General features: G+C 33.4%; 1 protein-coding gene and 1 pseudogene across 1 annotated transcript in view; one reads left to right on the plus strand and one right to left on the minus strand.

The window, feature by feature from the left end:
* CPLANE1 (ciliogenesis and planar polarity effector 1) overlaps positions 1–17,353 on the minus strand; it is a 91,817-nt gene that overhangs the window by 57,037 nt on the left and 17,427 nt on the right. The window contains 5 exon segments of the mRNA XM_015595319.2: positions 4,649–4,813; positions 7,151–7,368; positions 9,583–9,722; positions 10,805–11,033; positions 14,417–14,590. Coding sequence (XP_015450805.1) covers positions 4,649–4,813; positions 7,151–7,368; positions 9,583–9,722; positions 10,805–11,033; positions 14,417–14,590 — 926 coding nt within the window.
* Positions 1,060–4,642, plus strand: LOC112486098 (annotated as a pseudogene).

Below are 17,353 nucleotides of genomic sequence, written 5' to 3' on the forward strand. Positions count from 1 at the left end.
AATTAAAGAGATGTTCAATAATTGAAATATAAAAAGATGTTCAATAACTTAAATAGTTCCCTTTTGTGTCATGTTTAATAGAGGCCAGGACACATTCTTCCGCCGCAAGACAAGACCTATGCAATTCCAGATTTCTCCATGTTTCACTTGTGACTTTTGGTTACCTTTACCCTTGAAATTATTGGTCGAGTTTGATTCTGGGTAACATTCTTGATTCTTATGAGTCTGACTTGATGATATTGTCTTTCGTGTTATCTCACAACCAAATATTAGTGTACCTCATTTGGACCATGAAACCAAGAAACAAAAAATCTGTAAAAATGAAAATTTCAAAATAATCAGAGAAATATGATTATGGGCCAGGTATTGAATAATAAAAAGAAACTGTTAACTTTGGTATAATAGTGTAGTGGTTTTAAAATATGTCCACAAATGCTCTGACACTCATCTCTTCAATGGTAGAGTTTAACTTCCTTCACCTTGAGTACAGATCAGACTAGAAAACTAGTTTTTAATGAGCAGAATGTAGAAGTGGTTATATGTGGCTTGTGAAATTAGATCATAAAAGGCACTGTAGCTTCTTTGATGTCTTATGAATCACTTGCTCTGGAGGAAGCCTCCGCCAAAACCAGCATCAACTTTTTAGCCATGTGCAGGAGCCATCTTGCAACCAGATCTCCAGCCCAAGTTTTCAGATTCTTGCAGCTCCAGTCCACATTTTGGTATGCAATCTCATGAGAGACCGAGTCAAAATCACCCATTTTAAGTCACTCCTAAATTCCTTACTTACAAAAAGTGAGTTAGATAATAAACGTTTATTGTTGCTTTAAGATAGTAAGTTTTGGGTAATTTGTTATGCAACAATAGAAAACTAACACAAATAATATGGTCATTATTTTTGAAAAAAAAGTATTAAATAGTAAGAAATGCATATGGACAAGCAAGATGCCAGGATGGTCTCAAGGAACTGAATTAAAATACTGAAAACACACACGCATGCATGCACACACAGGTATAGAGAAATAAACAAACTACAAAGAAAGATTAAATTATAGCCAAGAAATGCTGATAATTTAAAATTTGATGATAAATAAAAGTTCATTATACTATCTTTCAATTTTTATATTGTTTCTACAAAAAAAGTATTTGAAAAAAACAACTGACCCACATTTTCCTGACTTAACGTTTTATGGTACAAGAGTTGTTATTCTGCATGTTTTTTTAAAATAAACATTTTTTTTTAGAAAAGTTTTAAATTTATAGAAAGATTACAAAGATTCTACAGGAAGTTTCTATATACCAACACCCAGTTTCCCCTATTATCAATGTCTTGCATGAGTATGGTGGATTTGTTATAATTAATGAACCAATATGGACACATTAAGGATCATCCTTTACTCAGCTTTCCATAGTTTTTACCTAATGTCTTTTCTGTGCTCTATAATCCCATCCAGGACACCATACTACATTTTGATATCATGTCTCTTTAGGGATTTTGGCTGTTTCTCAGGCTTTCCTTGTTTTCCATAAATTAGTTTTTTCTAAGTCTACATCCGAAGTAAATTTAGCTAGGCATTTTTGGTCAATAAAAACTTTTAAGAAAAATATAAATAGATCTTTTTATTTTCCTGCTAATGTTATATCAAGTGAGAATCTTCTCTATAACTTCTGGGTGAGCTGGTGAAATTATTGATACTTGTTTGCATATTTCTAGAAGGATATAAGTTATAGTGGTTGCCTCTATGGATTGGGAGTCCAGCGTGAGAAGGAAATTTACTTTCCACTAACTCTTGAAGATTATTGGCCTCCATGATTTATGATGAGAAATCAGCTGTTAATGTTATCTCTTATATGTGATGAAGGGCTTCTCACTGCTTTCAAGATTCTCTCTTGGTGTTTAGCTTTTAACAGTGTGGTATATGTCTAAGGATGGACCTCTGACTTTAACCTACTTAGAGTTGTTTGAGCCTCTTGGATGTGTAGATCATGTTTTTCATCAAATTTGGGACATGTTTGGCCATCATTACTCTAAAATTTCTTTCTTCCTCTTTCTTCTCCTTCCAAAACTTCCAATTGAGTACTAGGGTATGTTCGTTGGTGTCCCAATAAGTCAGTGATGTTCTGTTTGTTTTTCTTCATCTTTTTACCTTCTGTTCCTCAAACTACATCATCTCAGTTGCCCTATCTTCAAGTTTGCTGATTCTCCTGCCTACTCAGATGTGCTGTTGAGTCTCTTTAGTGACCTTTTCTTCTCAGTTACTGTATTTTTCAACTCCAGAATTTCTATTTGGTCTTTTAAAAATAACTTCTATCTCTTTATTGATATTCTCTATTTAGTGAGACACCATTCTCATGTATTCATTTAGTTCTTTAGAAATGGTTTCCTTCAGTTTTTTAAACATATTTAAAATAGCTGATTAAAAATTTTTGTCTCCTCTTTTCCTGCTGCTGTGGAGTAGTGCAGAGGCTTGGGTGCATTCAAGATTCGGCTCCACCCATAACCCACCGCCATGGCCAAGGAATGCATTGCTGCTGGAGGTGTAATAGACATTAATACTGCTTTACAAAAGATGCTGAAGACCGCCCTCATCCACGATGGCCTATCATGTGGAGTTCAGAAAGCTGTCAAAGCCTAAGACCAGTGCCATGCCCATCCTTGTGTGCTTGTACCCACCTGTGATGAGCCTGTGTATGGCAAGTTGCTGGAGGCCCTTTGAGCTGAACACCAAATCAACTTAATTAAGGTTGATGACAACAAGAAACTAAGGGAATGGGTAAGCCTTTGTAAAATTGATAGAGAGGGAAAACCCCAGAAAGTGGCTGGTTGCAGTTGTGTGGTGGTTAAGGACTACAGCAAAGATTTCAGGCCAAAGATGTCATCAAGGAGTACTTCAAATGCAAGAAACGAAAAAATAAATTTGGCTTTGTTTTTTAAAAAATAATCTTTGTCTAGTAGGTCCAATATCCAGACTTCCTCAGAGACAATATCTATTGATTTTTTCATCATGAATGAGCCGTATTTTCAAGTTTCTCGGATAAATGCTCTCCGGATTTCTGTAAGCCTTTGGTTAATTTCCAGAGTTCTGAAAAAGTTGATTCTAACAATTTTTACCAATATTTCCACTTTTTTTTGGCAAAGAGTGATGTTTTAGATGTCCTTACCCCACTATTTCACTGATATCTTCACTAACTCTTTTGAATTATTTAAATTGTTAATATGTGCATTTAATTTTTAAAACTACTAGATTAAAATAGCTTCAAATAATTATGCATACCAAAAAATTATTGTAACCTACATGCAATATATTATGGTGCTATCAAGGAATGAACACAAGGTTAATAAGGTATTTCCCTCTCCTTGTCAGTCATTTAAATTTCGACAATAAACAAGGAAATTTTTTCCTTTCATGGATAAACATCTTATAATTTTGATGGCAAGATGTGTTCTACCATTTCGACAAACTGTATTCTAATTTGCTACAGCCAAATTTATAATGAAATTATATGCCCAAAAAAGTTCAAATTAAAGAGGTATAAATACACCAATACAGGGAATCACTTATATATTGTATATACTTCTATAAGAATGGACCTCTAGTCCTCTGGCACCACTCCTAAGATTAATAAATTCATGGGCTGACAATAAAATTTTCAGATAAATTTGAGGAATACTGGATTAGAGAGAACTTATGAGTTACTTCTGTGAGTGATGCCCAGGGGTTCACAAGAAACCTTGAAGATAAGCCAACAGGGCACTGCACAGTGAGCATGGCAATTACTCTATACACTAAAGCTCCAGGCCTATAGCTTATTAATCCTAGTAGTTTGGGAAACGTGTAATTTTCTCAGCCTCAAAAACCTTTTCACAAAACGTTTTCTTTTTTAAAAAAGGCTAATTTTCAAAAACGACTTGATAAACTCAGTCTCTCTAAGGGGTCCTATTTTTAAAAGCTACAGATTTTTGTTTTAAATAAAATTTAATCAAGGGCCAAATTAAAGATATTTGGGGTTAATAATACTTATTTCCATATTTCTGAGAGATAGACAACAGGGCTACAAAGGACTTGGGGCTACATAAGAGACATCTCAGCAGATGTCCCATCGGGCTGATTAGATAAGAATGCAGCTGCATTTCAGCTGAAGTCAGTGTAAAAGAACATGACAGCTGGAGAGCCAAAATGAAGTGCACATCTCAGAAGACAGCAAGGGGAAGAATGACTGGCACAGACGACTGGAAGGAAATACAAACCCAAGAACTCACTTTAACTTTCCATGGTTTGACCCCACATACATAAGCCTCCACAGAGCATATATAACACCTCCAGAAGCAGGTGGAAAATCCTGAACTGAGTTTAGATTTTCAATGACTATGAGGGAAAAAAAGTAACTGAAATTACTCAGCATTAACTGACTATATTACTACTTTCTATTGCCAGACAGGATGGGACTAACATAGAAACCCAGTTCAAAGTCCTTGTCTTTCAGCAGAAAGAACTTGGTCTAAGTTGCCTGATTATAAATAAATATAAAATATAGAGATTTATAAGACAGGACTCCTTGAGAAAATGTCGTAAGTATAAGTATTAATGAATATTAGTATATTTCAATTATTGAACATAGCACATAAATGACTGAGACATTTCCATACCTTTTGCATGACTTTTCTCGCCCATCTCAACTGCAAGATGTACCACTGTGCTACAGGAAAAGAACACTGCGCTGCCCGGAAAAGCAGGAGAACACGTTGAAGGATTCCGGACACCTTTTGGCGATTATCTTTTTCAGTTTTTAAAAAAAGATCATCGCCATCTTCCTGAAAAAACAAAAAAAAAACAAAAAAACACACACACAATTTTAGTAGCTAGTAATAAAAAATTTTAAATGTTAAAGTGGAAAGGTGACGGGATTAAGAAGTACAAATCGGTAGTTAGGAAATAGTCACAAGGATGTGAAGTAATGCCAGGTGGCGATCACTTTGTAAATTATATAAATGTCTAACCACTGTACTGTGTACCTGAAACTGACATAAAACATTGAATGTCAACTCTAATTGAAAAATAAAAATTAAAAATATCTATACAGTACTTGTATCTGAGCTGGGGAAAGTAACACATAAGGTGAAAATAAAGATAGTGCCTCCAAAGCTAGAACATTCCTGGAGATTTATAAAGAAAATGTTGAGGCCTGGTCTCGGAGATATAGACTATAGCTATTTCTAGTGTCAAGCAAACATTTCTCTCTCCTCGAGCAATATAAAAGGCTAAATCGATCCTAATCCCAAATCTTCCCCTACAACAGTTAGAGACCACCACTCCTGACTCCATTGGTAGAATGTTACAGAGAGCTCCTTTCAAGGAGAATGCCTTTTTCCTTCCTCTGCCTGGAATAATCTTACTTATATTTCAATGTCACCTTCTCTGTGAAGTACTCCCAATCTGTGCTACGATGGCACTTGGCTCAGACTTTCATCATAGCTTCTAATAATTTATTCAGTACCGATTTATGTATCTACGTTGAGATACATAAATATTGAGGACTACTCGCTATATTGAGAACTACCCAAGAGAAAATGCCTTGTCACGTCTTTGTATTATCACAATACATAGAATAAAGTCTAACATGTAGTAGTATCTAATAGTCTGTTGAAAAAACACTATTCAAGTCAGTAGAGATTAATTTCCCAGAAAATAAGATAATGTATTATAAACATTTTCTTCCCTAATATCTTCCTACTATTGCCAATTCTTAATTGTACTAAAATTTTAACTGGGTATCTGCCCCTCCCTTACATAGTCCATCTGATTAAGGGAGAAAGTAATACTTTTACTGTTTTTCTTTCTCCCCTTCTCTCGCCCTCTGGTTATGGATAAGGTGTCCCTAGAAGCTGCTGGCAGCCTTGCTGCTCCCACAAAGAGAGCCAGCCTTAAGCCAAAGCTGACACCTCAGAAAACAAACTAGAGAGAAAGAGCCCAAGTTTTTGGTAACATAATGAAGTGAGAAGGCTGCCCCTACCACTGGGCTCCTTAATTACGCCAGCCAATTTCAACCAAGTTTTCTAAGGTACTTGCAACCCAAAGAGTTCTAATTGGTAAAGACTGGCATTTAGGAGAAATCCTACCATTGAGGATTATTTTAATAAAAAATAATAAAATGAAGCACTATCAAGGATAGTAACCACTCAAACTAATATCAGCAAAACATATCCAAAAATACTTTAAATGTGATTTCTAATTTCTAAACCAATATATTAAAGACTAAGATGTAAGAATTACTGAGAAACAACCATGAACTATTTATTCCTTCCATGTGTAATATATTACATTTGAAATATCAAGAAATATTTTTAACCTATTGAAACATAACTCCAAATATAACAAATCAGAACATAACTCTAAAAAACAAACCAAAAATAAATTAGAAACAGAAGTTGCTGAAACAGTAAGTAGAAATCAATACCAGAATCACTCACAATATTAATCAAATATTAAAATAATTTAAATGTAAATAATTTACATTAACACTTTAAATCTTAAAACCAACTTATATTATGATTGTCAATAAGAGCAGAAAAAAAGTTCCTGAGAGAAAATAGAATTACTATTTATAAGACAAATGAATAGTGCAGGAGAAAAAAATGACTCTCAAAGCAAAGAAAAAATCAAAATAAGTCTTTTAAAAGAGGCGAAGTCAATGAAATGAATAAAAGATAAATAATGTATGGTTTCTAAATTCTGACATTCATTATTTTGTCACTCTAAACAGATGTCTATTTTTTAAAATCTGGATATAGAGAAATACCTCGTTTTATTATTGCAATAAATTTAACAGTCATTGAATACTTACTATCTGTTCTGAGCTCTACGGTAAAAGGCTACCTTTTAATAAAAAATAATAAAATTACAGGATATCTCATGTAATTCTCACAATAAAGCTACTGGACGTAATACTATCACCTGCATCTTACAGATGAGAGAACTTAAACAGCAGTCAAGTACACTGCCCAAGACTATACAATTAATAAACAGCAAAGCTGGGATCTGGAAGTTTGTCTTCAGAGTTTGCATTTTTAACTCGAAGATTATCATCAAATTGATTATTTTAGAACTTAGACAAAATCAACTTTAATTAAAACATTAAGCACTAAGCTTACTTCACTAAGAACAGCTGGCTGAGGACAATATAACGGAGGAGCTGGAAGATACAAGCCGACCGGCACTAAGCCCCATAGCCTCTTACTGAAGTCTTTGGCAGAATTTATCAGAAGCTGAAATGTCTCCGATAGAATATCTGCATCGGCCATAACTGCTGCTTTCAGTACTTCTTGCACTGAACTGAATAGCAGATTTGCATCTTCCTCTTCAATAGGATCTACCAAACACAAAATTAGGTAAAATAGTTAAAATTTATATTATACTTCTTATCCTACTTTGTAGGATAAAATTTCATATCTGAAAAAAGTTGACCAAAAAGTGAACATATCGGCTGACATACAAAACATCCAAACTTCTAGACAGAAATTTTATAACTACTCTATTATTTTAAGATTATTGGCAATCAGAACACAAGATTTTTACAAAATTATACAAGGCACTAACCACTATATAATAAAAATATTCTTGGAATATAGACCTGAATCAAAAATAATAAATGAAAAAAATATTAATGGAAAAATGTCAAGAAAAAAACCAAAATAACATATATAAAAATTACTTCCCCATGAAGGCGGTGGGGAAGTAATTTTTTCCTTTTTAATAGCTCATCACAGTAGTTTTATAATAAAATAAAAATGACATAATATGAAACTAAAAAAAACAAATAGTCATACAGTATGGCTTTAATTCTATATCTGTATATATATGGATATGACTCAGAAGGCAAAAATGCAGGAGGACGCAGGTGGTACAACTGGAGACTTAAGGAATTTTTATATTAGTAAATCATATTCTACTCCCTCTCTCCAGAGATAGCCACTATCTAGAATTTGGTGTGACTATACTGGACCTCCTATCAGACATCTGTTGTGTCTTCCATTTTTATACCCTATGAGGCTTAATTTTTTTCATATTTTTCACCTCCTTTCTTTATATCTATTATGTATATATTTAACTCTCTCTATATATTGTATGTGTGTATGGAGAGAACTCAAACTCATCTTCCAGTTCATTAACCATCTGTTGAGTTTTTCATTTTTAAGTTGGTTTACTGCGGTTTAATTTACATACACTAAAATTCATCCTTTTTAAGTATACAGTTTAATGAGTTGACAAATCTATACAGCCCTGTAAGAACATTTCCATCACCCCCAAAAAGTTCTTATACCCCTTTGTTGTCAATTCTCCCTTCACTCCCAGGCAACCACTGATCTGTTCCTTGTCCCTCTAGTGTTGCTTTTTATAAAATGTCACACAGCATGTAGTCTTTGTTTCTGACTTCCTTCATTCAGCATAATGGTTCTGTGATTCATCCATGTTGTTGCATGTTATCAGTAATTTGCTCCTCTTTTTTATTATTTCATTGTATATATTGCAATATGTATATCTATTCGCAAGTTGTAGGCATCTGGGTTATTTCAAGTTTTTGGCTATCATAAAAAAGCAGCTAAGAAAATTCATACATGTCTTTGGGTAGATCCATGTTTTTATTTTTCTTAGGTAAATATCTAGGGGTGGAATCCATTGAGTTTTTATGTCCTCTTTGTTTCTGATGCTGGAAATTTTCCTTAATTTCTTTAAAGCTTAGCCTTTAAATGTATATTTTTATATTTTATCTAGAAACACATTTTATCTATGTATTTATTGTGGGAAATTGTTTAGATCATCTTGCCAGACCTAGAAGTTTATACTTCAAAATTTTAGTGTTTTTCAAAACCAGCTTTCACATAGTTACATCATCTTTTCATTTACTAAAGAAAACAAACTTGACAAAAAAGCATCAAAAAAGTTTTCAGTCAGATTTCCAAGTATTATAAGTTCTTTCCAAAAAAAGTTATAATTAGTAAGTTATAGGAATCTAGATTTAGAATCTCACTCCTTAATGGAGACAAGCACTAATAAAACCGAAGGGTGCCACAGTAGTCCTGGTTTTATCTTTAATTAACTTCATTACTTTTTGTCTAAATTACTCCATCTATAAAACAGAAAAATTTTATAGGGTTCTTGTGTAAATCTATGTAATATTATATTTTTAATTTGTAATAGCACTTTGAACTTTTCAAATTGAAAACAAAACCAACTCTATGATTTATGCACTATAGATGAGAGTTGAACTAAATACTTCTATGTACCCTTCTATGGATGAGATACTATGATTCTATGACTACGATAAAAAGTAATCCAAATGCAGCAAAATAAAACTAGTATAAAAGGTATGTACGGAAAATGAAATATCATTCAGTTATTGACCACTGTGTTTTGAGCTGGCATCAGTTTAGGATGCTCCCATGGTCAAGAATAAAATACCTTTATTTTTGATAATCTTACCTCGAAACTGTTAACATATTTGTGGGTATTTACAAGCTCTTCAAAATACCATGTGGATTATATTAACTTGACAAATGTATCAGATAATCTGTAGATAACATACCTGTAAATTGTTTGTATTTTGCACCCATTTCATTTTTTGATTCCAAAGAGGCTGGCTGACCTAAAAAACACTGAAGTTTTTCCTGGAAAATCTGTGTTGGAGTCATATTTAATGGTAGATTCTGACCCTTTTTCTTGGACCTGAAAACATATCAAATTAATGGAAATGAATCCAAATTTTGAAAAAAGAAAATATTTACACATCAAGAACCATGAAATTTTAAGAAACAGTGAAATTCGCTTTCTTTATTCATACTGTATTTAAGAAAGAAATAATCAAGGAAATATTGCATTAAGGAGAGTATTACGGCTCTCCAAGATTATGATACTAAAATATCTCCCCACACTTATTTCCCAGTGCTGCCCTACAAATATATTCTATCCAAAATGAACCTAACTTGATTTCTGCCATATGCCTTTGCTCAAGTTTGGAATGTTCTCTCTCCTTATAGTTACTCAATTTGTCAAAATCCTGTCTTCCCTTCAATGCCCATCTCAAATGATATGTCCTACATAAAGTACTTCCTGTTTTTCCCTCACTTAATATGATTGCTCTCCTTACTGTATCTCTGGCACTTTTCTTACCATGCTATGTAAATTATAACAATGTTTTGTCCTATTATCTCCATTAAACTATAAGCAGCTTAAACACAGAAACTATGTACCATTTAAGTTTATATCCACTAATACATTTGGCATAGAGCTTGGTACAGAGAGGTTACTTAATAAGTAAAAATATGCTGAATTACTGAATTGAAGAATATAAAAGACACAGCAATACCATAATTCCAGAAAAGTTAATATACAGAGATTAGTTTGATTAGCTTAAAAGTCAAATGCTATTTCGGATAAATTCTCCCACTGACTATAAGCTCTTTGAGGGCACTACTAACAAATAAATGTCCTAACAAAAGTTTTAATACAAAATATAAGCTGCGAGCTATCCAACACAGTATCTTCTAGTTGCATGTAGCAATTTAAATTTAATTAAAACTAAATTGAAAATTCAGTTCTTTGGTCTTACTAGCCACATTTCAAGTGCTGAATAGCTATGTGTGGCTAGTAGTTATCATATTGGACAGCACATAAAGAATATTTCCATCACTGAAGGAAGTTCTGCTGGACAATGCTGAACTAAGAATTCCACAAAATATATAAACGAGAGAAATACTTTAGATACCATTACACCATTTCTTAACTTATGTTTGCTTATAAACACATACCTTGTGAAACTGCTGTCTAGTTTACAGAACAGCTGAAAGGCCAGACCAATTGAAACAGATGTCTTCCAGTCTCCTAGTTTATGTGTTAACCACACGGCTTCTGGAACCAGGCCACCAATAAATAATAATTCAAGGGCATATTCAACTGTCCACACATCAGAAAGATGCTGATCTCTAACAACACTGGCCACCTTAGAGTGTTGCAGAGGAATAAATCGAAGGCTCTGTTCTGTGAGTAAATTAAAGAAAATGGATATTACATACATCAGAACTCGTACTTTACATGGGTACATGTATCTCTTCAATCAGTATTTTCTACACAAAACCACAAGGAAGACACAAACAAAATGTGCTAAAATAGTACTTAACATACCCTAGAATAGTTTTGTTGTTTTAACACTGAAGAAAGTGCTTTACTAATGGGTCAGGAAGCAAATGCCAGAGTAAAAATAGAAACAGGAGAGACAGTATGAGTGCATTACACAAAATAAAGGTAAAAGTTTCATGAAACTTCTGTCAGGTAAAATAAACACTGGGTCACAGTGTAGAGTTTATTACTGTGGGCTGCCCTGAAATACATGTCTATTTCTCCTACGAGATTATGAAATCAGGAGGGCAGAGACTGCATTTTACCTGACTCTCCATTTCTCAGTGTCATGCATTATAGAAGTACTATTAAAGTATATTAAGTGTTCAGTGTATTAGTGTTTATAAGTAGAAATATGTGGTTTTCAATAATCCTGACTAAATGACAAGATTTCAGTCTGGCTTGGGATTAAATACGAAAGGTAATATCCTTATGCCCAGCCTTCTATACTTTATTAAAAGTAACTTGTATAAGTAACTTTAAAATATGACACAACTGTTACTTTTTTTTTTTTAAATACACATTGCTAAGATTTTCAAAATAAAATCTGTAAATGGTATATGGGTTTCTGCTTCTTGAAATGACTAGTTTCGCATATGACCTACACAGGCTCTGCCCAACAAGTACTAACATCTTATTAGTTCTTTGACACACACTTTTGGATAAAAACAAAAAACTTAGTCTATCTCTTGAATATTTGATTTTGCAGGGGCAAAGAGCCAGGAGACTGACTAAAATTTTCCTACTTTTTTATTCATTATGAGCAAAGCACACTGTATTACTAAAAGAACTTGATCTAATTTTCTGGAAAATTTACTGCTATCAGAGTAAACAGCACACCAAATAAGCATCTCAAATCTTCAATACATTCTACTACTAGTTCTGATTAACATGAAATGTATATTCTAAGTCAAGACTTCTGATATCATTTTTCAAGATATTAAAGAAATGAAACAACATATACGAAGTTTCAGATATTTAAATTTTCAGTAATCACAATCTTGGGCATAGGAAGAAAACACAAAACCTTCTCTTATATTCTATCCTCTCACTGTGAAGATATTTTCATAGGGAATAAAAAGGTGTATCTCTAAGCTTTTACGAATGTTTGTTAATCTGTCCAAAAACAATAATTCTATCACATCTTTCTAGAGTGTGATAAAGATAAGTCTTTCTTAAATATATAAAGTGATCTGTAAAGATAAAGATCATGAGCAAACAGCAAAAGTCTTATTACTCTAGGACAAGAAAGATAAGACATTGAGACAAGTTTTCTAAGTACCAGGATTTTATCTTTTTTTTTTTTTTTAGATTTTTCTAAAATGGAGTACTATTTCTTTTCTTCAATAAAATAATATGATTTAAGGATACAATTTGTTGTCAGAAACATTACTACCAAAAATAGAGAACACAAGTGATAAATACCTAGGTTGTGACAAAAAAGAGCTTAAATATAAAACCACTGTAATAAGTCATGTCAAATGCATAAGGAAATAAGTATTACACATTTGAGAGTCTTAGTCAGAAGCAAGCATAAAGGTGAGCAAAAGGAGCAAAGGCTGTTGTCAAGGAGAAAAGGCAATGAGCACCCCTAAACCTGAGTTAGGATACTGTAGAGAGGGACAGGGGAGCAGCCAGGTCCTGGAAGAAAATGGGCACTTTTTTTCTGCTCACAACAGCACCCTAAGAGAAGCCATAATCAGGTCAGAACCAATTCTTCCCCAGGGAAGCAAAGTCCTACTAGAATAGGAACCATTAGACAACTTCCCTTCTGATTTTACCTCCCATACATGACTTTCTAGAGACCAGAACCTCCTGAAGAACACGAGGTGAGACTAGAGATTAACACTACTGTTGAAGCGTCCAAGTAGCTGAGGACAGACAGTCCTCCGCTCCTATCCACATCCTGAGACAATTACAGGACAGAACTGAACACAGTTCAAAATCCATGGTTCTTTGAGTGATTAAATTTGCTGACCATTGTTGCTACCTTTATTAAACTTCTAATTCCATTATATTTTATACTACTATGCCTTGTACATATTTATCAGTTCATATTATTTCCTGCTTAAAGCCCTCCAGTAACTTCCCATTGCATTTACAATAGAATTTGGCTTATAATATCTGGTCCCTGTCTCTCTCTCTCTGACTTCAACTCCTATCTCTCCCCACCTCATCCACTATGCTCCAGCCACACCAGTCTTTCAGTTTCTCAAACACATCAAGTTGTCATTGCTCTGGGGCTTTTGCATAAGCTCAGGTTAGAATGCTGTAAGTCCTGATGTGTCCATGGCTGACTCTTTCTCATCATTAACAGTTCAGCTTAAGGCTGCCCTCTCAGAGTGCTCCTAAATTCACTATCTGAAACAGACACTCAGTCACAATGCATTACTCTATTTCAATTCTCTGCATAACATATATCACCATTTGATATACCCATTTATATATTCACTTATTTAATTTTCTGTCTCAATGTTTAGATGTAAATACCATAAAAGAATAGCTTTTTTTATCTGTTCATGGCAGTTAGGATAAGTTTGTATCATGTGTCAAAACAAAACAACTACAAATGTTTTCATATTATTAATTTCTCATGGTGCAAGCTAGTATGTTTCCAGCACCTAGAACACTGCTTGGCTCATAGCAGGCATTTAATAAAAATTAGTAGCATGAATATTACAGAAATCTGTATACATGTTTATCTCCATGAGGGCAAGGCAGTTATCTAGCACATTATAGGTACATTTTTGATCTTATTAATGAAATGATTAATAGAACAAAGAAAATCATCCACGTAAAATTAAGTTCTAAATTAATGTACTCGAAATTTGTTAAATTTCCACATTTTTATATAAATGAAGGTGGCAACTCTTATTTTAAAAGTGAATACTTTGTAAGTACCAATCTGTCCAAATTTGTGATTAAAAATCCTTATTTGATAAAAATCCAAGCAATTACCTTTAGGGCAATTCTGATATAAACAAACAGGAGCAAACATGTATCATCTCTATTTGAGAATATGAATACTTTGTAAGTACCAATTTGTCCAAATTTGGGATTAAAAATCCATATTTGATAAAAATCCAAGCAATCACCTTTCTCAGATTTTATTCATTCACAAATAGGCACTAAGCATCTCCTGTGTGTCAGGCACTGAGCTAACACAGTATTATTTCTATAAAATAATGATCACTGTGTAATAGGATTTCAAATATTATGAGAAAACAAGGTGTTTACTATATTACCTGTTTTAATGTGAAGGGGAGGAAGTACATTCACATTGTGAGGTGGCAAAATGCAAAGCAGTTCATTGGTGAAGTAGGCAGCCATGAATCGAGCCATGGACTGGATAACCCTCACTGCGGCCTCAGGATGAATATCTGCAGTCATTCCAAACTCACCATGAGGCTGCTCAGGAGCTAAGGGATACCGCAAATGACCAAAGGAGAGTCTGATCAAGTTAGCAAAAAGGAATAATGTTTTTTAAGATCTGAACATTACACAAGAAGAAAATTACAATTAAAATTATTTTGTGAGAGCCCATGGCCTGTACAAGCTAATTTATAATAGGTAATTATACCTCTTGAAGACAATAGAACAAAAATAATTAGCTCATAAGTATGAGCACATACACTTAGGAACTGTTTATGACTTTAAGTTACTAGTTTTATTTAAGAACACGGAAAAATCTATACAAAACAATCCAGATGAACTTGCAAGCATAGCATTTTATTTTCTCTTCTTCCTTCCCTTTCCATTTTTTTTTCTTTGATGAAGGACACAGGGCTTACAAAGATATTCTAAAAAGCACCGAAGCACTCATTCTTAATGCTTTTTTCTGTACCATTAGATTTGGAAATTATGATATACTCCCATTAGCAAAACTGGCTCACTGAAAGATTCTTTTGAGAGGAAGGGACAGAAGGAATGTGTGGTGGAGAGCGAAGGTAGGGGATTGACTTACATCACAATTCATAGGGCAGTTCTGATATAAACTAACAGGAGCAAACATGTATCATCTCTATTTGAGAATCTCAAAATATAAATTAGCATTCAGAAATTTGGAATAGTTAAAAACTGTTAAGTATATAAATACTAAGTTAACATGAATTTTTATGAAATTTATGGTCCCAGCGATAGCAAAATGTCTTCCTTTCCCAAGTCACTAGGTACATATTCAGAATATTAGTTCTACATGTCTATGGACCATTTCTATCTTGTCATTTTACACCTTAGCACCTACTACTCCTCCTCTCATATAGTAGGCACTCAAAACTATTAATAAATTATACATATATAGAATCTTGAGAAAAATTTATTAGCCTTCAAGCAGTATTTTTCATTTAGTCACTAAAAGTTTTAAAAAATCATACTATTTCTTCACATTAAAGTTAAAAATACATGAGTAAAAATGTTTTCTCCTGGGTAAAACTTACTTTAGGAATTATTCAAAGGCAAGATTTCCAGTAATCTTAATCATGCAAAACTCAGAAATAAGCCCCTTAAATAGGGAGCCACCTGATGGTAAAAGATATGGTCACAGAGTAAAACTGCATTAATTCAGAAGTAAAAAAATTTGAAAGTGTAATTCTGTATATGGTACAGTGTTGATGTTAATGATGGCAACCTTTTGCAATAAAAACTATATATAATGATTAAGTAAAGTAAGTGTGCAAGAAAGAGGTAACATATCAGGCTTGACTACTTTAAAGGCCTGCTTATAAGGTTGACCCTCAGCTGGCATCTGGGAGCTTGGATTCTGGGAGGATTCCCACCACCTTAAATGCTGACAGTGGCTCACTGAACCTGTTTTGTACAAACAATGTGGTTTATACTGAACACCTGCTTTCCTTCTAAGAATATGGAATTTTAGTATGGGCTAGGCAGAAAGGGTCTATGTAACCAGTCCCCAATTAAAAGCGCTGGGCGCTAAATCTCTAATGAGACTCCCCGGCAGACATCTCATGCATTGCCACAACTTGAGGCTGGAGGAATTAAGTATGTCCTGTGTAAATCCACTGAGAAAGGATTCTTGGAAGCTTGTGCCTGATTTCCTCTGGACTCCACCCCATGTACCTTTTCTCTTTGCTATTTTGCTTTGTATCCTTTCATTATAATAAATCATAGCCATAAGTACAACCACATGCTGAGTCCTGTGAGTCCTCCCTGTGAATTCACTGAACTTGGGGGTTAATCTTAGAGACTCTGACCCAGTAGAAATATATTAAATATATTCTAAACAATCGTCATTAAAAATTAAAGCAAATACATTATTAGAGGTTCGATGTATCTTGAAAGTTAAATCACGTAATGACAATATTGTTTAAAAAAATGAAGACTATCCAATCCATTAAAAAATCACACATAAAAGTCTATCACTCATACATAACTGATGAACTTTCTGGAGGGCAATTTGACACCAGGCATCAAAAGTCTTAAAACTGTGGATTCTCTTTGATTCAGACACCTCATTTCTAGAAATCTATCCTAAAGACATTATTAGTAATGCTCACAGAAATTTATATACTGCAGCATTATTTAAAAGAGTAAATAGGTGGCAACAACCTAAAATGTACAATAATGAGAATAAGATTTAATGGGTTTTTAAAAGGGATTATTTGCACTGTAAAATATTCGTAATATAAAATTTTAAAAGATTACTAAACAATATACAGCTCTAATGACATACATGTATAAATGTGTAATTTTTTTCTTTGTACTTTTCCATATTTTCAACACTGTCTAAAATGAACATGCATTACTTCTACATTGAACACAAAAACTTAAAAAGATAAAAATCAGAAAGAGTAAGAAATCTATAAACAATGGCTGAAACCATATAAAACTAAGTTGGCATGGATTCCATTTAGAAAATTCTGATATATTGAACCTTTCAGACACGCTCATATGCATAGTATACATCTAATGGTCTATGACCCTATAACTATTATAAACACATTGTGTTCATACACATGTATCACTCTGGTTATTGCTTAATTCAAACATAGCTCTTAAAAATGTCAATCCAGATACCCTGCAGACTCAGATTTTTAAAAAGACACGAATACCTAAATAAGTAATTTTCATCACTTTACTAAACCACCTTAAGAAACAGTTAAATATAAATATATTAAGGAAAAATACTTGAGTACCTAATGTTATAGCTAACATATATGTTTGTG

Source organism: Pteropus alecto, unplaced genomic scaffold, assembly GCF_000325575.1.
Source record: "Pteropus alecto unplaced genomic scaffold, ASM32557v1 scaffold338, whole genome shotgun sequence".
Lineage (NCBI taxonomy): Eukaryota > Metazoa > Chordata > Mammalia > Chiroptera > Pteropodidae > Pteropus > Pteropus alecto.